Raw genomic sequence first — 26,416 nt, 5'->3', positions numbered from 1 at the left:
GGGGAAAACGGTGAAGGAGGGGGGTATAGGAAGAGAAGAGGTAGAAGAATAAGAAGAAAGATATAGAAAGAGAGAGAAAAGATAGGGAGAGAGGGAAGGAGGGAGGAAAGCAACAGTTTAAAATGAAATTTCCGTAGAACTCGAGAAATTTTGCGTCAGCTGACATCTCCTCTTCCTTCTCCCCCCTCAACCTCATTCTCTTTCTCCTCCTCCCCCTCCTCTCTTTCCACTATTTTATAACACTGTTGTTTTCTTATTAGTATGCACTAATTAATACAAATATAAACATGAATACTTTAATACAACAGTCACATGATTTCAATCGTTGTAATTAATTATAGAAACAGTCTTATTTTTAAACTAATTTTTTTTTTGTATTAATTAGTTTCGGCTGTGAATTCGAATCCAACCAAAGTGAGATCGATAAGATCAAAAACCAGTCATACACTAGGGGAGGGGTTGCTTTAATCAACTGTTTATTGTCTCCCAGGTTTCTTCAACCAAAAAGACTGCCGAGCCTCAGACGAAAACTTTGAAATATTCCTTCCCTCGCTTTACATTTTAAGTTCAAATCCTACCAAGGTTAACTTTGTTTTTTTTTTTTTCATTCCGCCGGGGTCGATAAATTAAAGTACCAGTCATGTACTAGGGTCAATGATAGCAAGTAGTCCCTTTCCTTCGAAATTTTTTGCCTTGTGTCTAAATCATAAATGTTATTGTTCATTCCGAACAACTTTCTTTAGTGTTGCTTAAGCTTTAAGAGATTAAGGAGAGGAAAACTGCCACCGGCCACAATCTTGTGAGGTGTGCTGGCCCCAGTTGAAAGATATTATGATGGCACAGCATCACATATTGATTCTATGATTGGAGGGTTGGGTTATGATACATCTGTCGCCGTCCCCGACGTGAATGGACAAAGGACGAAAAAGGACTAAATAAAGTTGAGGCAAAATTAGCCTTTCAGCCTTCATGAATGAGTTGGTCAAATAAAGGCAACATGCAAAATACTGATTTCAAATTTTAGCACAAGGCCAGCAATTTCAGGGGAGGATGTTAGTCGATTAAATCGATCCCAGTGCTCAACAGGTACTTGTATTTATCGGTCCCCAAAAAGGATGAAAGGCAGAGTCAACCTCGGCGGAATTTGAACTCAGAACGTAAAGACGGACGAAATGCCGCTGAGCATTTTGCCCGTTGTGCTAACGATTCGCCCAGCTCACGACCTTATTAAATAATGGGATCTCTTTAAACGAGTGATCCCTCTCCCTTCAAATGCGTGGCTTCATATCTATTAGAAATCTTTGTTTTATAGAACAGTGTTAGCGTACCCATGGCAAGTCCTCTCTCACTGAGCAAACATATGTTAAGCCTGATGTCCTCTAAGTTGACGTCAACAGAATGAGAAAGTAGACAGCACGGGCCAATGAGGATGCCGCTATGTGGCGGCTAGACTTGCGAGAAACAGCAGTCAAATTTCCCATTTGCACCCCACTTCTTAAAGAAAAAAAATAAATAAACGAACGTCATCTTGGATAGTGTAGTTCAGGGATATATTATATCTAAAACAAAACGACGGGATAGTCATGCTTGGAATAAATTTTATGATACATCTGCTCATTCAAAACCGCCTGTGCTAAATAATGCTAGCAACAAGTGCGCAAGAATGGTTGCAGCTGAGGGGAGGAGGTTTTGGATACAGTCTCTGACTAAGAGAAAATATGTGGTGGTGGTTTTGTTGTTTGGACGGACATAAATACTTTGTGTTATATATATATATATATATATATATATATATATAGCTAGCTTTGTGGACAGGAAAAAGGAAAAACACTAGTAACACTGACAAAGTACATATATGCACACATTATATAGCATTATATTATAAATATATAAGGCGGTGAAGTGACAGAATTATTAGGAAGCCGGACAAAATGCCTAGTGATGTTCCATCGGGTTTTACAAGCAGAGTTCAAATTTTACAGAATTCGACTTTGCTTTTATTGAGCACAGGACCGGTCCTGTGTAATCGACTATCCCCTGTCCCCCAAAATTTCAGAGTTGTAGCTATAGTCGAAAGGAATGTATACTGTATATGTTTAATCGTATATGTACACATGTATGTTAACTTTTTGCTAAGTTTTAACAATTCTGCTGTCTCTTGTAATCTTAAATACCGTCACAGGAAAAACTTAGATCGAGAGATGAAGTCTATAGCTTATAGATTCAGAGAATCGATATCGTGGTCTATAGTTCAATGCTAGTAGTTTGATCCAAAAATGGTGAGTATATGAAATATTACAGCATATAGACTGATCCACAAACAGGATGTATAACACATACCCATTACATCATAGCTAAAAGAATACGCGTGGCCGTTGCATGGACGAGTAACCGGAGTAATGTATGTAATGGTTTCTCTTGGGTATTAAAGAAAGCAGTACTTGATTCTGGGTCTGGGGGTATAGTATAAAGCGAACTTATACTATATTGGAAGAGGGCCAGTCAATCATACTGACCTCAGTACTTGAATGGTACTTTATTTTATCGACCTCGAAAGGATGAAAAATAAAGTTCGCGTCAACTAGATTTGAACTCAGAATGTAAAACATGCAAGCGTTTATAAGGAAAGAAGACTGCGAAATTGACCCCAATAGATAACTGGTTGTTATTTTATTGACCATGAAATAAATAACGGACTCTGAGGAGTCTCACATAAGCTGAGGGTGTTGCTAGAAATAGCAACCAAATCTTCCTCAGATCACGCTCTACAATCTTTTTGAAAAAGACATCAATGGATAACCTAGTTCTACATTCACTGAATAAAAATGGAACGGTCATGCTTGGAATGTTTGATAATCGGTCTGCTTGAATAAGGAAGGATTTGGGACTGAACAAACGATTAAAGATATAGTAACTGCTACCGCTGCTGCTGCTGCTGCTGCTGCTGCTAACTATCTACTGTGACAAGTGAACGATGGATCCGCTATGGATCGCCCTGTTAATAGCTGCTAAACATCCTTCAAACACAACGAGACCGTCTTCAATAAATAAATATAACTTTAGATACATTATACCTGGATATTAGATGGGATGGTCACGACAGAGACGTCGTTAGTCATAGATATGCTGGATCAAAAAACTATTCCAACAGCCCTATGATCAAAGATATTTCAGTAATTTTCATCTCAGCGAGAGTCATAGTGAATCTAGGACTACATAGACGTTTTTAAGACATAATGGGTTTTTTAAGGTGATTTGGGTGCTATTTCTAGCAAATCAAATAACCACCTAGTAGAGCGTGTGACTGAGTCAGTATGCCTGTGTGTGTGTGTGTGTGTGTGTGTGTGTGTGTGCAACTGTTTTCTCGAAGGCACATATTGTCGTGAACTGCTCGAAATGTGGAGTAGATAAGCAGCCGACAACTGATGAAGAGTCGTTCTTTATGTTACTTGTCTTGTTTTCCATTTGTTTATCGCGTTGTTCGCAAAAAAAAGTTTGTCTTCGTATATCACAAAATTAAAATCCTTCGTTTAAAACAAAGAACACATATGAAGAATTGAAGAATTCTCACGTCTGAAGACAAAATAGCAATTCCTAGCATCAAAAAAAATTTAAACGCAACACCCGAGAGCGAAGTCTTATAAACCCTTATGGCGGATGTGAAAGTCTACGAATGTTAACGTCTTGGAGTAGTTGAATCGTTTATCTTGGAACCATATAGCTGCTTTGTTCTTGAGGGGTTCTCATGTCTGAAAATAACCACCTCCGTCCCTCCGATCAATACTTCAGTTCTAAAAGTGCTGTAGCATCTCCTCATGGCTAAACCACAAAAGATAACTGCCTAATCTTTCAGGCAGCGTCGCCAATTTTTAGTTGAGAACTAAATAAAGGAGAATGGATGTGGTCGCACGATCTGCTAGAAGAAGCAGATAAATTTCCCTCAGCCCAACGTCTTAAAAAAAAAAAGACATTGGATAATGTAGTATGATGTACACTATGTCTGGAAGGCCACAGATGGAATGGAGCTAAACAACAATATCCTAGAGATTATATGACCCATGGTGGGAAGATCTATGAAGTTGTAATATGAAGACTGAGTTTTACGCAACCATCGCATCCCTGGTTCAAATCATTGTAGTCCAGAGTAGCCAGGGAAAGGCAGGAATTGTTTCTTGATTGCTAACTCTAGTAATTTAACAGCTAATATTCCCTTTATTAAGTCTCTATTGAGTTATAACATGGACCTTGTATGTAGTCATATGACAGTGATAACGACTATAAAAGGAGTCGTCTTACTCACTTGTAGCTGTTGCATATCCCTTGTCTCTCTTCTTTGCAATATGGATAATATGAACCAGCGAGTGAACTTCTAATTAGTCGATTGATTTGCTATATGTAATAGTTAACAGCTAAATAGCTCGCCGCATTACCCTTCAAACATTTTTCAAAATAAGGAATGCAAATGAGTCAATGAGCAGCCTATACGTGGTCATGCAGCGTGTTAGATATAATAGCCAAATGTTTCTATAAAACACCCTACCAAGGAAGCTTTGCATAATATGGTTAGTCTTATAGATATAGTATGTCAGAGAAAAGACTATATAGTCATGGCTGGAATATTTTTTACTATTGCCCCATCCCTTCAGAGATGACCTAGGGTTAAACAAAAGAAAAGAGATGGTTCCTCAACTAGTTGAAAGCCCGACAATTATTTATTTTGCCGTATCTGTCATATTGTTTGCAGTGAACTGTGTCACGAATTTGCTCCAGCTGGGCTTGGCCGAGACGAAAAAAAACCAACTACTACTACGGACACCACCATCCACACCACCACCAGTAGTAGTAGTAGTAGTAGTAGTAGTAGTAGTGTTGCTGCTGCTGCTGACAGCTGCTCTTATTTAAATTTCGCTCTAGACTCATTTCGCAATCTTGTGACCAAAGTGATAACACTTCAATAGATACTCTATGAAGAAGGACAAATATCCGAAACGTTAACGATTGAATTAGCGTAAACATTATTAGAAATCATAAATAGATCGTGTTGAATATGTTAAGTATGAGTTATGTCGTGGGTGTATAGTTTAATATACTTAATAACACAGGCTGGGTTTCAGTTTTCGGACTCTTGCGGATTGTAACCATAAAGTAGAGTGGCGCGGCGAGTACGTGACATTTCTCACGACGCTATGTAGAGATTTATTGATAGTCTAAAATAGCAATACTACTACTAGGGTAAGCCATTACGCATACATGAACGTACAATTACATATAAGTACAATTATCCAGGGAATTTCACCTACACACACACATGTACTTGTCCGTCCTAACACACACGTGCTCACCTATGGTAATGTGAGTATACACGTGTGTACATATACAAGACACATTCAACTTTATACACACAGGCACGTGTCTGTGTCTCCGTTCGTATGTGTATTTATTGATAAATAGGTCGATTGGTGGGCAACCTGTGAGGGTACATAGATCGAAAGGTGTGTGTATGTGGACAGATATGTGCCTATAAGTTTTATTGTATGAGTATGTGTATACATACGTACGTACATATGTCCACACCCTTTTTTTTAAAAATCTACGTCCAGGTAAGTGCTGGTGGTATAAACATAGACATGTGTATATATATATGCACATGTAACTGTATGTAGGAGAAAGATAGCTAGAGAGGGGGGAAATGGAGACGGGGTAGAGGGGAGGTGGTAGAGGGGGAAGGAAGGAGGGAGGGAGGGAGGGAGGGAGGGGAAAGAGTGTGGGTATGTTCGCTTATATATACATATATATCTAGAATCGTACAAAATTTATATATATATATGTATATATATATATATATATATATATATATATATATATATATATATATACTTACATATAAGATATATATATATATCTAACAAACGACAATGTTAAATTAACATGTTTTAAACAAATTTCTTTGTAATGTATGCATGGTTTATGTGTATGGGTGGTGGGTGTATACATTGTGGTACGATCGGTATGTGAGTGTAGAGGTAATGTATATAATAATATGTGTGGACGGAGCTAAAAAAAAAAAACAAGCAGTAAAAATATCTGGAAGTAGTCTTTCCCAAAACACGCACCCACACGTACATACATAAATACATATATATGCATAATCATACGTGCATACGTGTGTATGTGTATGTATGTATGTATGTATGTGTGTGTGTGTGTGCGCGTGCATACATAACAATTATAATAATAAAAAGCAAGGAAAATCAAAAGAATATTTCTCATCCACTATCACTTCTTAACCCTTCTCTCGCTCTACTCCACCCTAAGAGTTCCAAATAGAAACAGACCCCCCCCCCCCACACACACACACAACACACAGATGCGTCCATGCACCGAGGTAGACATACGTAAAACAATTAGCATACATGAAAAACCCGCAGATAGATAGATGCACATACACAGATATGGACTTATAACAGACATATATACGCACGTACACACGCATACACATACACACATGCATGTATACACACAGATATACAACACAGACGTAGACACATACACACATACACACACACGTTCAGATATACATACATGGTAGGTACATATAGACATACACCCACCGATATATACATAGATATATGCATAAACATATTCATGCATGTACATACACATGCAGTCACAAACACACACCCATGGATATACACTGGTATACGTAACTACACACTCGTATACATACTCATAAGTTATACACATGCATCCATGGGCATACAAAAAGATATATGTACATACACACCCGTATATATGTGCATATACACACTTATAGACCTACATCTATGGTCATATACACAGATATATGCAGATATACCTGTACATATAAATACAGTTGCACACATACACATATGGACATATACATATAGCTATATGTAGAAACGTAATTATATGCACACAGTTACAAAGACACACTCATGGACATGTATAAATGTACCAACATGTGGACATGTATCTATACACTCACACACACATACTCTCTTTCTCTCTCCCTCTCTTTCGTACACTCACACACAGACACATGCACCCAATGACAGTTAGGGAAACATGCAGAGAGACAGAGAGGAGGAAAGGGGAGAGGAGGAGAGAGAAGGGTTGCATGCGCACAGAGCCACTTGCATCCGGATTAATGTTAAGTAATGATAATGTCGGGGCTACTGACCTGATTAAATCCAGGAAGGTATCAACGGAGTTAACTCTCTTGGTTGAACCATATCGTTTCAGTTTTTCGGAGCTCTTGCCACTTCCAGGCTGAATTGTTACGCACATGATAATTCCAGTCACCACAGAGATGATTGTGGTGGACGCGAAATAGCCGATAGTCCTTAAGCCCATTTTACCACAGGTTTTCGCATCGAGACCAGCAATTCCTGAGATGAGACTGGACATGATGAGGGGTAAAATTAACATACGCAACATCCTCATGAGCATTTCACCGGGGAACATCAGGTACATCACTTCACGTTTGTTTGTCATCATTGACGGCCGTACGGCGCGAACGAGAAAGCCGACGGCGCATCCGAAAATCACGGACCCTAACAACAAGATCAGCAGAAGGTTTTCTTTGCCCGCTGACAAGCATCGTTTCCCGAATTGTTTGCCGAATTTTTTCAGGTGTCCAGCACGACTCGTGTCTTCGTCGGGACTGCTAACGAAAACGTGAGTGTTCACCTTTCCTGAATTGCTTGATTCGTTCTCCATGGCGGGAAAATTGAAGAATCTTTCAAAGTGAAATCACGGCAATAGGATTACTCCAGATGTGAATACAGACTGACGTACTTTTGTCAAATAAATATATGTATATATACACGAATGTGGGAATGGATATTTGTATATATGTGTGTAAGTATGTGTATTTAATATATATTATAAAGTGTTGTGTGTCTATGGTTAAGTATTATATATGCATTTGTATATTATATAATATTATATATATATATATATATATATATATATATATATATATATATATATATATATATATATATATATATAGGTGGGTAACTGGGCTGGGTAGTATATGGGTATTTTCTTGGGCGCGTTTGTGGATGTTTTCGGATTATGTGCGTGTGTTGCTGTTGGTGGTGTTAATAAAAGATAGGTGGACAGGTGACGTTGGATATGTACGGATGTGTATGTAGGGGGTATAAAACGGATATTCAAATGTGTGTATTCGGAAATGAGAAAGTCGCTACACAGTGGTAGGTTGTGATAAATGGTAAGATCCCAGCTTGTTGTGGTACAAATCCCGGACCAGGTTCCGTTTTATGTTATGTATTACTTTCCTGTGTCTTCCTATATAGACACACTGGCGTATATATGTATATATTATATATATATATGATACAAACACTAAACAGTGCTATATATATATATATAGATGCAGATAGATATCTGTTTATATATAACATATATATGATAAAATCAATAAGACGCGTATACGTATGTAGATGTATGTATGTGCGTATTGTTTTGAAATTGGTCAGTTATATAGACAGACACAGGTGTAAACTGTGAGCGCAGCAGCCGTAACAGCTCCAGCTGAAGCAGCAGTATCTGTTGCACAGCAGCAGCAAAAGAAGCAGCAGATGGACAGGTAAAAATTCTCCGTCCCAATCGAATGTTGCAAAGGTTTCGAATCTCAGCCAGGAAATTTTCGATTTCAGGGATCCGATTGACGTTCACACTGTCAAAAGAAAGAGAAATAAATTAAAGTTATTACATGGAAATTTTATACTCATAAACACACACAGACATACATACATGCATGCATGCATGTATACATACATATATACATTATACATACATAAAATCTATGGTGACGTCTGCTTTGCTATCTATTTAATCATATAATCATCTGTGTATCCTTATCGACCATTAGTTACCTGTATATCTACCTAGCTATATACATATCAATTCATTTACCTGTATTAACCATATCACACTCTACGCTTCTACACTCGAGCACAGTTAAAAGAGACATGAAAGAAGCTACAATATAGTAGCAGCCACACACATACAGACACACATACACAGAGACACGCCCGCCAACACATATACCTACATAATATTAATGTCACATACAGCCTTTCTTCGTTACAACCCGACAACTGTCAGTCAACTTAGTACAAAGATATACAAGATCACAAGCATCGCTTTCACTCACTGGCTGGCTAAACTAGCATAAACATCAACCACGAAAACACATATTTACTCGTACATACGGATAGATAGATAGATAGATAGATAGATAGATAGATAGAGACACATGCTTATACACATATATATATATGCATACACATACAAAATACATACATACATACATGCATGAATGCACAAAACGCACATATACACTTACACACACATGCGTATTCAGCGCGACAATTCTTGTCGAAACATGTAACACATCGTCTAATCTCATCTACAACATAATGAAATATTCTTAATGTCTATATACACACACACACATCAACATATAGATGATTAGCGGGCCAGACTTACGCATAAATACATGCATTAACCACGCACAAAATGCATATACATACACACAAATATGCGTAGGCCTGCATTCACACACGCATTTGCACTGATATTACATATATATATATATTAGTTTTTATGTGGGTGTATGTGTGTTTGTGTACGTTTGTGTGTATACGCTTATGTATATACGCATGTGCTGACAGTGAACGTAGACAGATGTTAAGTTGAAGTATGAAAAACTAAACGTATGCTAAGTTAAAAGCATATGTTTAAGTTTGGAGATAGGTATGTCTAAATAAATAAGTGTGCATACGAGAGCGTATATATATATAATTATATATATATATATATATATACATACATACACGCATGCATATATCATGACTACAAGTGTATGCACTTTTCCGTCTATTTAGATAAGTCTACATGCGTATATGTATATGCATATCTGTGCATAGTCTTGTGAGCGCACATTATATATATATATATATATATATATATATATATATATATATACACACAAGTGCATATAGATTTTTCTGTACACCAGCATATGGTGCGTTTGCACCTGCATGTCTGATATAGAGCTATGACTGTTGCTGTTTAACACTGGGTCGGTCATGATCCAGTTGTAGTTGGCCACAGAATGTACAGCGGTGACCATCTCGTCAGGAATGTTATTTCGTGTGTCCATTTTCGAAGCTAATTACAGCGATTCGAGGGAGATTTTACCTGCTCTTTCTGCAAGCTGAGGCGTCAGGTATACACAGCCTCGTGTATGCATACGTCTATCTGTGCATGTCCAGCTATTTTACCCTCGTGTGATAGCCATCACACACATACACACTATATATATATATATATATATATATATATATATATATATATATATATATATATGTGTGTGTGTGTGTGTGTGCAAGTGCTTAAATATGAGCATATGTAAGTGCAGATATATGTGTGTGTGCTAAAGGTGGTGGTGACGGTGATGGTGATAGTGGTGGTTTTGGTAATAGTAGTGGTGGTGATGACACTTATACTGCTTTTGTCACTAGTAGTAGCAGTAGTGGTAGTAGTAGTAGTAGTAGTAGTAGTAGTAGTAGTAGTAGTAAACTCGTCTTGTTATTGCTGGTGTTGTTATCAATAACATGTCCTCTTCCTCTACTTATTGTTACTACTGCCGTCGTGAGACCATGCATACATACATACAAAGACAAAGGCACACACACTCACTATACACACTCGCGAAAGGTATCGATGACTGTCAACAGGTAATCTATATTCCGGCTGCTGCAACAGGCTCACACTCTACACATATTCATACATACATACATATGCGAGCATGTGTGCGTGTTTACGTGTTTGTGTGTGTATGTGTGTATATATATATAGATAGATAGATAGATACAGATATATTCTTGTGTGCGTGTGTATTCATGTATTAATACGCGCATACATGAATTGAAAGAAATGAGTCTATGTCTTCTATATTGACGACGAGTAGTCCGAATTATTTCATCACCTGAGCCACTAATTATATAATAGCAGGGACATGGAGATTTAAGCGTAATCCACACGTAGTAATGGCACTATATGAAACAAAGCTGAACCTTTCAGCTACAGGTACAATCCATCCGGTGAGCTTTTTTCCACCCGGTTCCCGTCTATCCAGTTTCACACACAGACATACAAGCTACGTGATAGAGAATCGTACTGCTAGAAATAACAGCCAAGTATTGTTTTTTTTTTTAAAGAGAAAACACAGCTATCTTAAATGCAGAAGGATAAGTATATTTGAATACATAGTAGTTCTAGATATGAACTACGAAAGTCCCGATGGTCATAGTTGGAACGTGTCGTTCGATCAGGGTGACCAGGGGCTAAAGCAAAATACAAGACCGACACCGAGATACATATAGATATATAGGGCTTGCTCTCTCTCCCCACTCACATTTGATGAAGCTGTTAAGTCCGAGGAGGGTGAAATGGTGAACCAAAATCTGCTACAGTCCGACACACAACTGTCTCACACTAAACACCACAAGAGTTCTGCGCAAGCGTCACTTTACTTTGAATATAAACGCAAACTCCTACTACCTCTACTCATATACCTCCTACTCCCACTCTTGCATTGTCATGCTGACCACATCCTCGTCTCCTCTTCCTGTGCCTCCCTACACTTGTCGTCTGCTTCCTTTCAGATTTTTTTTTTTTTACGTGCAACACACTGTTTCTCTCTCTCGTTCATTCACACGCTTTCTCTTTCTCCTCCCCTTCTCATTCTCTCTCTAAATCATTTCTATTTTTTATATTGTGTCTTTCCTCCTCTCCCTTCACCTCCGACTTTTGTCGTCTGCTATCTTTCTCTCTCTCTTTAATCCAGCTACTAAAACTACAACTACATTTTCCTTTCTTTCGTTCTTTCTCCCCTTCATCTGTCTCCCTCTCTCTCCATTTATCATTTATATTGTGAATTCCTCCTCTACTATTTCTTCCATAACTTCTACTTTCCTCCTCTTCCCCTGTTTTCTACTTCATGTTGATATCCTTTTGTTTCGTTTACGTTTCTTCTCGACCCCCCCTCTCATACTCTCAATCTTTCTCGTTCATCATTCTCCTCATACCATCACCACTTCCTCATTTGTCGTCTGCTCAATTTTTACACCACTTCCCCCTCCCTCACACATTCATTCCTTTCTCTTACTTTATCACTCTTCCCCCTCCCTCTCATTCATTACATCCTTTACACCATCCAGTCCACTCCCACCACTTTTAATCACCTTCTCACCAGCACCACCATATATCTTTTCTCAAGACATCCTCCTTCCCTACATTACCCATTCTGTCCCTCCGCCTCCTCCCCCTCCTCTTTTATCGTCTGCCTTGTGCGAATCTTATTCCCACTATCATTCTCTCTCTCTCTAACTCTCTCACCCCCTCTCTCTCCTACTAACTTCTCCCCCTTCGCTCCCCATCTTTCCTTTATTATTAACACAGATCCTCCTCCTACTTTCATTATTCAGCATCATTCTCAGACCCCCATCCTTTATTTCCCGCTCTCTTTACAACACATACTTTCTATCACTCTCCGCATCACACACACGCACTACCTATCTACCTGTGTGTGTGTCTGTATGTGTGTGTGAGCGCGCGCATACACACACGCACACATACAGATGTGTGCCTTTATGCTGCTACCTCTCGCCCTTCCCTTTGCAATTCTCACACGTTTTCTCAAACTCCCTGTATTTTCGTCTTTCTCTCTCCTCTCACGGCATCTCCCTGACTTGCATTCTCTTTCCCGCTTTTCAACCCCCTCATTCCATTTCCCTACGTCAAGCTTCTCACTCTCTCACTCTCGGTGTGTGTGTGAGTACGTATGTATATAGATACACACGCACGCATACACACATATATACATGCATACATACACACCACATATACACATGCATACAAACATATGCATACATATATATATGCCACTGGTTATATATATATATCCGCAGCTCTTTCATCTGCAACTAGCTTGTTTAGTGTCAATAACGAAACTCTCGGCCCTCAAGCCACTCTGCTAAATATTAATCAAAATATACTTTCTCATATTCTGAGTTATATCTTTCATATTTGCTTCACCTATATATATACCAAACACACACATATATATATATATATATATATATATATATATATGCACACGCATATCCATGTATACACAAACACATAGACGTACACATACACGCAAACATATATAGGCCCCATGTGGGCAATAAAAAAATCGCAAACCCATGTATAGTTTGAAGGGTTAAAAAGGGTATCCACTGGACCGATCCGCAGTCCATTCTAGATAGTTCCAGAATCGATCAGAGCATATCCCCCTAACTCGATCCAACTTAATATACCTTTGATAACTTCAGAAAAGCGTTATAGGTAGCAATTAATTAAGGATCATTAAAATTAACGCGTGCGCACAGATTTCTTACTTGACCCTTAAATATCTAATGTAATCGTAAGGGGGCTATGGTAATACATGGTGCGTTTGGAATAATTTAAACATGGTGGAACCCAGCCTTATTCAGTGTCAAAAGAGCGACAGAGAATGAATACTGGACTGTTACTTGCCTCCTCTCCCTTCACCTCCGACTTTTGTCGCCTGCTATCTTTCTCTCTTTAATCCAGCGACTAAAACTGCTACATTTTCCTTTCTTTCGTTCTTTCTCCCCTTTCATCCCTCTCTCTCTCTCTCCATTTATCATTTATATTGTGAATTCCTCCTCCTACTATTTCTTCCATAACTTCTACTTTCCACCTCTTCCCGTTTTCCACTTCATGTTGGTATCCTTTACGTTTCTTCTCCCTCTCCCATTCCCAATCTTACTCTCTCGTTCATCATTCTCTTCATACCATCACCACTTCCTCACTTGTCGTCTGCTTATTTTTTATACCACTACCCCCCTCCTTCACACATTCATTCCTTTCTCTTACTTTATCACTCTTCCCCAGAGAATAAATACTGGACTGTTACTTTGTCGACCTCGAAAGGTTAAAAGTCAGAGTTAACCTCGGTGGAATTCGAACTCAGGCATTAGAGAGCCAGAGCATATACCGTGCTAACATCCATCTGAGTGCATTCACAACGAGGCTTGCGTCTTGTCTATATATATGTGACACAACCATCTCCCACGTGATAATCAGATAAAGTTATCTATCAATCGGTCTCACATAAATTATCTCTTTTACTCTCCGGTTGTCACAAGACCATGTCGCCTGATTCCTGATATTATCCACAAGCTTCTGTGTTCGAAAAAGCTGGAATTTAGTGTCAGATATAATGATTCTGTGCCAAGATCGTTGTTCCTGTACTCATATTGATCTCTAGATGTAAGTATTTGCGCTGGGTTCGTGTTTTCGGTGTTGCTGCGTAAACTGTCCTATAACTTAGCGGCTCGACACGAATTAATTCAAGAAATATCTGACTGAAATATGCAATCCAATTATTGATACTAGTAAAAGATGGGTTCTGTCCCACGGCGTAGCACCTTGGACAAGTTTTTCCTACAGCCTCAGGCCGATTAAGGCTTTGTGACTCGATTTGGACGATGGAATCTGAAAGAAACCTGACGTTGTGTATGTATGTGTGTGTGTATGTATGTGTGTGTGTGTGTATGTATATACATATATAGATAGATAGATAGATAAATAGATAAATAGATAAATGCATATATGTTATCTTTTACTTGTTTCAGTCATTAGACTGCAGCCAAACAGAGGCACCGGCTTTAAAATTTCTAGTCGTGTGAATCCACCTCAATACTTTTTTTATTAAGACTGATACTTATTTTATCGGTCTCATGTGCCGAACCACTAAGTTACTGGAGCGTAAACACACCAGTGGCGGTGGGAGACAAACACCGATACATTGCGTGTGTGTGTGTGTGTGTGTGTGTGTGTGTGTGTGTGTGTGTGTGTGTGTGTATATATACATACTTGGAAAAAGGACATGTGCGTTCAATGATGTAATAATACAAAGAATATATATGCATGTATACACACATATATGTACATACTTACATCTACATGTGTATATAGATGCATATCAGGGTACAGGACGTTAGAACAATGAACTACAGACAACGGAACGAACACATAGGAAAACGGAAAGCACCTTGGAATATTCCTTCATCAGCTGCCTCTATTCTAACCCGACGTTTCATACATACACACACACGCACGCACGCACACACAACGGGTTTCTTTCAGTTTCCGTCAACCAAATCCATTCACAAGGCTTTATTCGGCCCGAGACTGTAGCAGAAGACACTTGTCCAAGGTGCCACGCAGTGGGACTGGTCTACATGGCCACGACCAGCCAGAAACATACAGCAGTGGAAAAAATCAAGGGAGAGCTTCCTCATTCAGAAGAGATGAAGCTCTGGGAGAATATATATATATATATTTTTATATATATATATATATATATATATATATAGGAAGAATTCACAAAAAAAAACCCAAGGCAGGTGGTGTAGACAACAAACAGATGTATTAGTTTAACGCTCGGGAAGTGAAGAAGTTTTTAACGTTTCGAGCCTACGCTCTTCCACGGAAAGGAACACAGAAAGAAACAAGGAGAGAAAATAAAGAATATGTAGTGACTAGCGATCTATCATGGTGAATGCCGGACAGAGGGGTTACACAGGAGAGCTAGGAAGAAGGGGAGATAATAAAGTAGTGGTGATCCCAAAACGAAGGGCAAAAGAAAAAATTCTTATGCCAAATATGCCGAGAATAGACTTTAAATCGTCAATCACCACATATAATTCATTACAATAAGCACGCTATCCATACCTCTCTGGGTTATAAAGGGAAAATTATTGTCGGCTCGTATATATAACAAGTCCGGGATTGCAAAGCAACTACTACCAGTTTCGAATGCAACCAAGTCTCTGGATTCTCTTCAGATACGCATATATATATATGTATATATATATATATATATATATATATATATAAGCTCCAAAAAAACACAAAAAACAATAACAAAAAAGTGAGGACGTGATACGGATAGTGTTATTGGACGCTCGGGAAAGGAAAGAGAGAGAGTAAGACGTTTCGGGCGAAGCCCTTCGTCGGAAAGACGGAAAGTTCAAAGAATGGAAAAACGGAGGAAGAGAAAAATGGCACCGATGTCCACGAGGTTACATTGTGTAGATTATATATATATATATATATATATATATATATATACTGAGGGTGATAAATTGAATATTAATTTCAATTTAAAACCAGTCGTCTAGCATATAAAAAATCTGATAATTCAGAAAAATTGTATTACATGCGTATAAGAAGGGATGACCACTAGGTGGACGTCTAATATGCTAGAAAGAGGTCATCAACGACCCAACCACAAAAGAAAAATCATGCTCTCCAGAAAAAATTCAGCAAAATACCAGAGCTTAAGCGGGCAGTACTCAATATGAGCACATGAACAGCGATTTTGGCACAGCATCATTACATCTGACACTAAATTCCAGCTTTTTCAAACATAGAAGACTACATACAAGAAAGAGAGAGAGACAGAGTGCTCTAAAGTGATGGTCATACCTCACATTCGTAACGAGATCTAATAACACCGAAATATGTCCGGAATTGTTATCATGCTGCTAGAGATCAGACTCGCTCAGATCTTCACTCCAGCCAGTCAACATCTAATTCATCTTAATTTGAACTTCTGCAAAAATACCTTGATTTACTACATCAAATATCCTAATGGACACTTTTCAATTAAGTTTTCCCTTCCCGCAGCAAATATCCGTTGATAATCTGAACCAGTCTTTCATTTTAAGTAAAATAAACGTAGGAGTGGCTGTGTGGTAAGTAGCTTGCTTACGAACCACATGGTTACGGGTACAGTCCCACTGCGTGGCATCTTGGGTAAATGTCTTCTACTATATAGTCATGTGAGTGGATTTGGTAGACGGAAACTGAAAGAAGCCCGTCGTATATATATATATGTCTATGTATATATTTGTGTGTCTGTGTTTACCCCCCCCCCCCCCCAAAAAAAATCGCATGACAACCGATGCTGGTGTGTTTACGTTCTAGTAACTTAGCGGTTCGGCGAACGATACTGATAGAATAAGTACTAGGATTACAAAGAAAAAGTCCCGGGGTCGATTTGCTCGACTAAAGGTGGTGCTCCAGCATGACCGCAGTCAAATGACTGAAACAAGTAAAAGAGTAACATACATCCTGCGTTCGTCCACAGAATCTGTGTCTACTTTGTGGACGCAGTCGTGGATAAGTGGCAAGAATTTTGCTTCCAAAACCATATGGTTCTGAGTTCAGCCTCACTGCGTGGCACCTACCTTGGGCAAATGTTTTCTAGTCTAGCCTCGGGTCGGTCAAAGTCTTGTGAACAGATTTGGTTGACTGTAACTGAAACAAGCTCGTCCCGCGCGTGCGTGCGTGCGTGCGTGCGTGCGTGCGTTATTTCTTGCTTGTTCCAGTCATTGGACTGCGTCCGTGCTACAACACCCTCTGGAAGGATTTAGACAAACAAATCGATCTCAATACTTAATTTTAAAGTCTGACACTTATTCTACTGTATTCTTTTGCCGAACCTTTAAGCTATGGGGATGGAAACAAAGCACCACCTGTTGTTAAGCAGTGGGGTGGGTCAAGCACAGACACATACGCATATATATATATATATATATATATATATATATACACACACACACACAATCATATATACACACACAGACACATGCATCGAAGGGCTTCCAACAGTCTCCGTCTAGCAAATTCACTCACAACGTATTGGTTTCGGAAGGCATTCACCGAAGGTGTCGCGCATCAATTCTGAACCCGAAGTCACGTGGGGTCAAAGGAAACTTCTCAACCACACAGTCGCGTTGGCACCTCCCTGTCACATACATTTATCAAACACACAGACACATTCGCATAAAACCGCATGCATGCATACTTATATACGCACATATACACAAACTCTGTACCACATGGCAATTCGCTTACACAGGCGCAGGAGTGGCTGAGTGGTAAGCAGCTTGCTTACCAACCACACGGCTCCGGGTTCAGTCCCACTGCGTGGCACCTTGGGCAAGCGTCTCCTATTATAGCCTTCGGGCCGACTAATGCCTTGTGAGTAGATTTGGTAGACGGAAACAGAAAGAAGTCCGTTGCGCGTGCGTGCGTGCGTGCGTGCGTGCGTGCGTGCGTGCGTGCGTGCGTGCGTGCGTGCGTGCGTGCGTGCGTGCGTGCGTGCGTGTCCCTCCTGCATCGTTTGGCAACCGATGTTGGTGTGTTCGCGTTCCTATATCTTATCAAATGACACCGAGAGAATAAGTATTAGGCTTACAAAGAATAAGTCCGGGGGGGGTCGATTTGTTCGACTAAAAAGGCGGTGCTCCAGCATGGCCACAGTCAAATGAGTGAAACAAGTAAAAGAGTAAAAGAGTATACACACAGGCGCACCTTCATATACACACCCTGGGGGCACGCATTCGAAGTTGTGCGGAAGCATTAGCGTGTATGTGCATGCACACACACACACATATATATATATATGTAAACATGTTCTCATATGAATGGACAAGATGCACTCACACGCATACTTGTAGCTTTGTATACTACAATTATACACACACAGATATCAGTGTGATACATATACAGACAAACGTATGTTCAAATACGCACACAGACAGTTACACGTTCTCACACACACACATAGATACACGCAGATGGTTACAATACAAATTCACGTACGCGCCTTCAACGAACTACACACAGATAAATTCCTTCACACACACACACACACACACAGTGAAATATACGTACATGTTTACAAATATATACATACATATCTACATAAATGTATATATACAAATGCATACACAACTACAAACTACTCCCCTTCTCTTTATCAGTCTCACTACCTCCTCTTCCTCTACCCATTCCTCACTCTTACCGTCACCCCCTCGTTGTTCCTTTGTTATGCATACCCCTCCGTTTCAAAACGTTCTCCCACTACGACTACTACCTCCTCAAGCGACGATAACACCTCCTCCCTCCCTCTCGCTGTTCGTTGTCTACCTCACTCCCCTCTCTCCTATTTCTTACTCTCAAGCTTCGGCCCCTCCTCCCGTGACTTCTGATTCGCTGCACATCGCCACTCTCCCCTCCCTCCTCTAGCCTCTCCCACTTTAGATTTCGCTTAGCGCGCGCGCACTTTCTCTCTCCTTCACTTCCCCCCTCTCTCATCACTTCTACTGCTTCTTTCTTTCCTCTCCATTCTTCTCAGTCGTTTAGCCACTCTCTCACACTTACCCTCCCTTACTCTACATTATACCAGCTCCGCAATAACTTTTTTTATCAATGATTCTTCCTCTCTTTCCTTCTTCTCCCCCTTTCACTCTCTCAAAAGTTTACATTCACCGTCATTCATTCTTTCTTTCAAAACACACACACACACACACACACACACACACACACACACACAAGTTGTATGAGCCAAAAGAAAGAGTACTCTATATCTTTCATTTGCTCCAGTCATTGAACTGCGGCCATGCTGGAGCTTTGACTTGAGTCTAGTTGAGCAAATCGATACCAGAACACCAGTTGCCAAGGGATGGAGATAAACAAACAAAAATACACGCACACACACAATATATATATATACGTATATGTACATACATACATACATACATACATACAGAGGTTGGACAAAATAATGGAAACACCTAGCATCATAGCATCATAATTTTGAAATATCTATGAAACCGTCAAAAGCTTGTTTATTTTTATGCTTTTTTATTTATTATTAGTGTTGCTTAATATGTTTTGCTAGAATTGCTGTTTCTTTTCAGATATCATCAGAAAAAGGTAATTAAAATTCATTAAAATGACAGATCTATCGGACTTTCAAAGTGGTCAAATTGTTGGTGCTCATATGGCAGGCGCTAGCATAACGAAAACAGCCGAAATGTTTGGTGTATCAAGAAGTATTGTCTCAAGTAATGACAGCCTTTGAGAAAGAGGGGGGAAAAAACCTCCTCGTTGAAGCAAAACTCCGGAAGAAGACCAAAACTTTCAGATAGGGAACGTCGGACTCTTACGCGAATTGTTAGAAAGGATCACAAAAGCGCAGCTTCCAAAATTACTGCAGAGCTTAATGACCACCTCGAGAACCCAGTTTCCACAAGAGGGGCTGCAATCAGAAAATTACTTCTTTCAAAAAGCAAACGTTGCAAAGCGTTTAGAGTGGAGTAAGAACCTACAGAATTGGTCCCTAGAGCAGTGGAAGAATGTTATTTTCTCGGATGAGTCATCCTTTACCTTATTTCCGACCACCGGCCGAGTATACGTGTGGAGACAGCCAAAAGCATTTGACCAGACTGCCTTCTTCCAACCGTTGAACGCAGAGGAGGATCTGTGATGATCTGAGGGGCTATATCTTGGAAATACGCCGGCCCAATGGTTTCCCTTCATGGCAGAATTAATAGTCAAGACTATTTAAGCATTTTATCTGATCAAATTCATCCTATGTTTGCGGTACCGTTTCCAGGAGGAAACGCAATCTTTCATGATGCTAATGCACCAATTCACACAGCTAAAGTTGTTACTGAATGGCACGAGTAACATTCTAGTGAAGTTGAACATCTTATCTGGCCACCACCGTTCCCAGATCTCAATATTTACGGTGCATTTTAGACTCCTTACAAATAATTTTGGTCCGAATACATACACACTCAGTGTAACCATAAGTTAAATGATCCGTTACACTTGGATGGACGATTAATTTTACCATGCGTGGCTGTGTGGTAAGAAGTTTGACTCTTAACAACATAGTTTTGGGCTCTGTCCCACTGCATGGCATCTTGGACGAGTGCCGTCTACTGTAGCTCCTGGATGGCCAAAGCTTTGTGAAGGAGTTGGTTGACGGAAGCCGAAAAGCCTATCGCGCATGTATGTATGCACGTATGTGTGTGTGTGTGTGTGTGTGTGTGTGTGTGTGTGTGTGAATGTGTGTGCGTCTGTGCCCGTACCACCACCACCGCTTGACAAGCGATGTTGGTTTGTTTACAACACCGTAGGTAGCGGTTCGGCAAAAAGAAACCGATAAAATAAGTATCAGACTTCAACAAAAAGTACTGGGGCCCATTTGTTCGACTAAATCTTTCAAAGTAGTGCTCTAGCATGGCCGCCGTCTAATGACTCAAACAAGAGAAATAAAAGACAGACAGACAGATAGATATTAATTAGCATACTCCTCTAAATACACAATATGCATATATATATGATTGTAGATACATACTGAAATAGACGCGAAAACATGCGGATACATGTACATACATCTCACACGTTACTGAAAATTGAAAACAGACATTCGTTCATACACGCACGAACAGAGAGAGAGAGAGAGAAAGAGATATAGAGATAACTGAATAGAGAGAGAGAGAGAGAGAGAGAGAGAGAGAGAGAGAGAGAGAGAGAGAGAGAAAGAGAAATGAGACAAGACCACACGCAGAGGTAAAAAGGATGAAATGTAAGTAGAGAGAGGATGTAAAGAGAAAGAAAGAGAGAGAAGGGGAAGAGAGAGAGAGAGAGAGAGAGAGAGAGAGAGAGAGAGAGGATAAGGAGAAAAGAGACTAAATGAGAAATGGGGAAGGTTTAATGAAGGTATTGTGTATGCGTTTGCCGTGCAAACATACATGTGTGTGTGTGTGTGTGTACATACATACACACACACATACATACATACTAAATATCAATCTTGAGTAACTAGGCTTCGCAAAACCAGAAAGGAGAAAGCTAATCCGAAGACTACACATCCAATCCATCACTGGAACTGTAAATATCTGTAAAACTTTCCAGAAGTTTATCATTTAAATATATACATGAGCATGTCTAGATGCTTGAGAATACATACATAAAACATACAAATCTGCACATACATACATACATACAAACTAAAATACCCTGTTGTTGATGTAAAATTCCAATGAGGGAGCCTTGGATCTAGATTAGAAACCGATTCTTTCTCTATTGGCAAGAAATCTTGAAATAAACTGAATAATGACATACATACATACATGCGTCCATACGTACGTACATAATACATATATTTATTCTTCATCAAGAATGATGTTGACAATGACTTGGCGGTTTCGGCCCGCTTAGCCATCGTTAGACTGCGATGCATTAGTTTTAGTTTGGTTTTAACGTACGTTCTGTCAAGTTCGAATCCTCTATCTGTTTGTGTGGGGGTTTGAATGAGGTGGTAAATAGGTTTTTAGGGGAAGATGTTTTAGAAAAAATGTTATTGATAAAATTTGGGTTTATGTCATTGTTTAGAATTTATTCATGCATGTAGATTGGAAACTAGCCAACAGGTGCCTCTTTACTGTTAGGTAGGTACAAGGTGTGACCGTATTTCCATTGGATTTAATGTTTTTGCTTTGACAATATAGCGGTCAAAGGTTCAAAGTTTAGTAGTCAAACCCTTAGTTATTGAGTGAGTCAATTTCTCTTTCACAAAAGAATTTCGGTCATTTCTTTACTTGTTGCTATTCAAGGTATTTCTTATTTTCGTGCGCGCGCGCGCGTGTGTGTACGCATATCTAAGTATATATACACAGCTGTTAACTCATGTATGTATATATATATATATATATATATATACACGCATATGTATGCATGTATATAAATATATATATACACGCACGCGCATATGTGCGTGTGTGTGTGTGTGTGTGTCTACGCATGTGTATGTGTGTATATATATATATATATATATAAAAACAAATAGTAAATGAGTGTATGCATATATACGTACAGGTATGTGCATACCGACATCCACCTGTATGTATAGGTGCATATCTGGGTACAGGACATTGCAAACAAACGTAGACGAGAACACACGAGCCACATAGAGAACATTCTACTTCATCAGCTACCCACGTTTTAACACCGGCGTTTCGACGAGCTTCGGGCAGGACGCATCGTTAAAACGGCTCGTCCCATGGATCGCAGATAAAATTTGTATACGCAAATAAAATCTAGCCATGGAGGAATGTAGTGGCGGACAAAAAACAAGACAGGAAAACAAACAGAAAAGGCTTTACGGCCAGACGAGAAAAATTATGTGTGTATGAACGCGATGAGGCACGGAACCGAGAGAGACAAAGTAGTGGCGTGCGTTGCTTGGCGAAAGCCAAGGAAGGAAAGGATTAATGACCGGAAGCATGTGACCATGCTGGTGTAAAGGGAAGAGAGAGAGTGGTAGAGGGAGAAAGAGAGGGAGGAAGTAGAAGAATAGCTGAGCAACGAGAGGAAAAGAGAAAGAGAGGAAATACGAGGGGGAAAAGGAGATACGTAGTAGTAACAGAGGAAGAACAAGAGGGGTAAGGCGAGATACGTAATAGTACAGAGGAAGAACGAGGGGGGGAGAAAGGAAAGAGAAAGAGATAGAGTAGCGTCGGAGAGAGATAAAGAGAGATGTGACAGAGAGAGACAGAAAGTGTGTGTGTGTGTGTGTACATATATTTACGCATTTGTGTGTGTATATATAGAGAGAAAGATGTGCGTTTATATATATACACACACATATACACACACACTATACATATATATATGTATATATATGCTCGTGTATACACTAACGTGTGTGTGTGCATGTGTACACACTCATGTAAACATACATGTATTAGCTTTCATTTGTGTATGCGTGTGTACATACATGCATGTGTGTGTGTGAATATAGTTCACTGTGCCTCCATTGAAAGTGCACGAGGAAGATGCGAGAGAGAGAGAGGAAGTAACTGTTTTGTGCACCCAGCACCAACGCTTTTATGCCCCACCTTCTTCGCCCTCCATAACATCTGATGCACAGTTTTGTAATAGCCAAGGCCACCGCCTCCATAGAGTCGACTCACTACCAAGACTGCCGCCCTCAAACTAAGCCCCCACCCCACCGTCCACATGCAGCAACACATCGCCACTATCACCTACACAAAAGTAAAGATAATGGTTGTCAGTGACAACGAGATCAGTAGACGTAAAGAGGCAAATATAGACAAATAGACACACAGATATACATATACAAACACTCACTGATGCACAAATATAAGGCTAGCCTACACACAGAGATGGCGACAGACATCATCAAATAGGTGAACGAAGCACCCAACAGCGCACGCACACACAGATAAAAGCAAGAATACTCGACAGACGGAGTGAGCTACGTACCTTCGGTAACTAAGCAGATAGGGTGACATAGATAGAGAGATAAATGGATAAATACATTGATAGATAGACAGATACATATATACAAATAGATGAAATTATGGGTAGGTAGGTATGTAGGTGAAGGGACAGGCCAAAGAAATTTCTATGAATAAAACTAGAGTTTTACTGAATTGTGCGCCATTTCAACTTGCTTACGTACGAACACATGCGTACAAAGCACGTGTGGGTGCGTGCAAACACATGCATACACAGCTGTTAACTCATTATGTTTTTGTAGATTTTAGCCGTTAAATATAACGAAGTGAAACAGACTAAAGCTCTGAACAAATGAAATTTATTCTAAAGTGATACTGGAAATCTGAAAACGCAATCAGCATGCAAAGGCAGTTTAGGAGGGACTATCAAACAGATCTATCTACGCAACTTGCGACCTCCTTGAGTTTGAGGCAAATTTTGAAGCAGATTGAACTGTTCGAAATGTCCACAAGAAACGAGCCTGAAGATTGCAGGCATCGACGAATATCAAGAAGCAAGAAATGCCACTAGAAATGTATTGTCAGAGTTCAAGAAAATCTTTACAGCAAACTAGTCATGCGATAGGAACTTCAAAATGAAGCGTCCATCACATTTTGAAGCGTTCTCATTGGAAAAGTCACATTCCAAGAATAGTCCATGCTCTCATTGGAGATGATCCGAACAGAAGTGTGGAAGTTTGCGAGTGGTACTTGGCAAGCGTGTCGACAAAATACACTTTCCAACAAATATTGTTTCGAGTGACGAGGCTACATTTAAATTAAACCGTTTAATTCGCCGAACGTGAGAGTCAGCATGTTACAGAGAAGAGTCATGCTAATTTATCTTGTGTTACAGTATTGTGCGGTTTATCATCAAAAGGATTGATTAGACTATTCTTTTTTGACGGTACAACCCGTCATGGTAAGAGAGGCAACTTTAAAGAGACTACAGCTTTATGAATTATTCAGTCAACACGTTGACCGATTTGCGGTAATAGATCGCCCGATCGAAGGAAAATAACGAATTATAAGCGCTAAGCAGTGTTTATGTATGAGCAGATTTAGGTAAGGTGAAATATGTTTGTTACATAATTCAACTGCTAAAAGGCAAATACACTGCAGTTATCGTAGAGGGGGAAATATCTCTTACGGTAAAAAGGTATAAAAAAACACCCAGTCCGTTCAGTATCGCCATCTATTAGGAATCTCAGACATCGATGTTTCAGGGTTCTTGGCTATTTTCGATGTGATATACCTAGTTACAAAACTGGCAACAGTTAGCGAACTGAGGGCAGCCGTCGAGCGAATTGACGAAATGCTTATTAGTGTTTGCAATTTCATTGCTTTACGTTATCTGTAGTAATCTGAAACAGAACAGCCATCAGTTTGAAAACAGGCGTTCATAAAAGAAACCTAAATTCTGTCTGTAGATTCTATTAAATTGTGAAAAATGAAATGTATTTTAGTAAACACCGACAATCACGCATGCATGCATGCATATACAATTTGTACTGTCGTGGTCAAAGGTTTTAAAATCAAAATTGTAATGCCCAATTACAATTTAATTCACATGTAAAGGGCAAATGGGTAAAGACCCTCTTCGGTCATGAATAACCATGGGATTGCACCTAGAAAGTTACCCTCCCAGGTACAAATCCGGACAAGGTTGTCTATGGACGACCAGCAGTCGCCCATGCATACCAGCCTCCCCTCTCCACGCCACCGTTGTTATCCAAGGGAGAGGCAAAGGGGCCGATACAGCTTGGCACCAGTGACGTCACAACTCATTTCTACAGCTGAGTGAACTGAAGCAACGTGAAATAAAATGTCTCGCTCAAGAACGCAACACACAGCCCGGTCAGGGAATCGAACTCACTACCTCATGATTGTGAGCTTGATGCTCTAACCACTGAGCCATGCACCTTCGATTCAAACGTATACAATTCTAATTTTCATACCTATGTTTCAAACTTTTGGCCATGACTATTGATGTGTGGAAGGAGGGGGTGGGGTGCGGGTATATATGTACGGATCCATCTCCAGTCTATTGTTATCTCGACCTCCCTTCCCATCTTTCTCTCTCTACACACAAACGCACAATATTATTGTTAGGC

At 39.7% G+C, this 26,416-nt stretch overlaps 1 protein-coding gene across 1 annotated transcript in view; it reads right to left on the bottom strand.

Annotated features, from left to right (window-relative positions):
* Positions 1-7,960, bottom strand: part of LOC106875823 (excitatory amino acid transporter 1) — a 275,943-nt gene extending 267,983 nt beyond the window's left edge. The window contains exon 1 of the mRNA XM_052970833.2: positions 7,202-7,960. Coding sequence (XP_052826793.1) covers positions 7,202-7,740 — 539 coding nt within the window. The 5' untranslated portion in view covers positions 7,741-7,960. The remainder of the gene's footprint in view (positions 1-7,201) is intronic.
* Between the last annotated feature and the right edge of the window lie 18,456 nt (positions 7,961-26,416).

This window comes from Octopus bimaculoides, chromosome 9 (genome assembly GCF_046866305.1).
Source record: "Octopus bimaculoides isolate indiv1 chromosome 9, ASM4686630v1, whole genome shotgun sequence".
Classification (NCBI taxonomy): Eukaryota; Metazoa; Mollusca; class Cephalopoda; order Octopoda; family Octopodidae; genus Octopus; species Octopus bimaculoides.
Note: the sequence above shows the minus strand (reverse complement) of the source record. Positions and strands in the feature narration are given on the sequence as shown.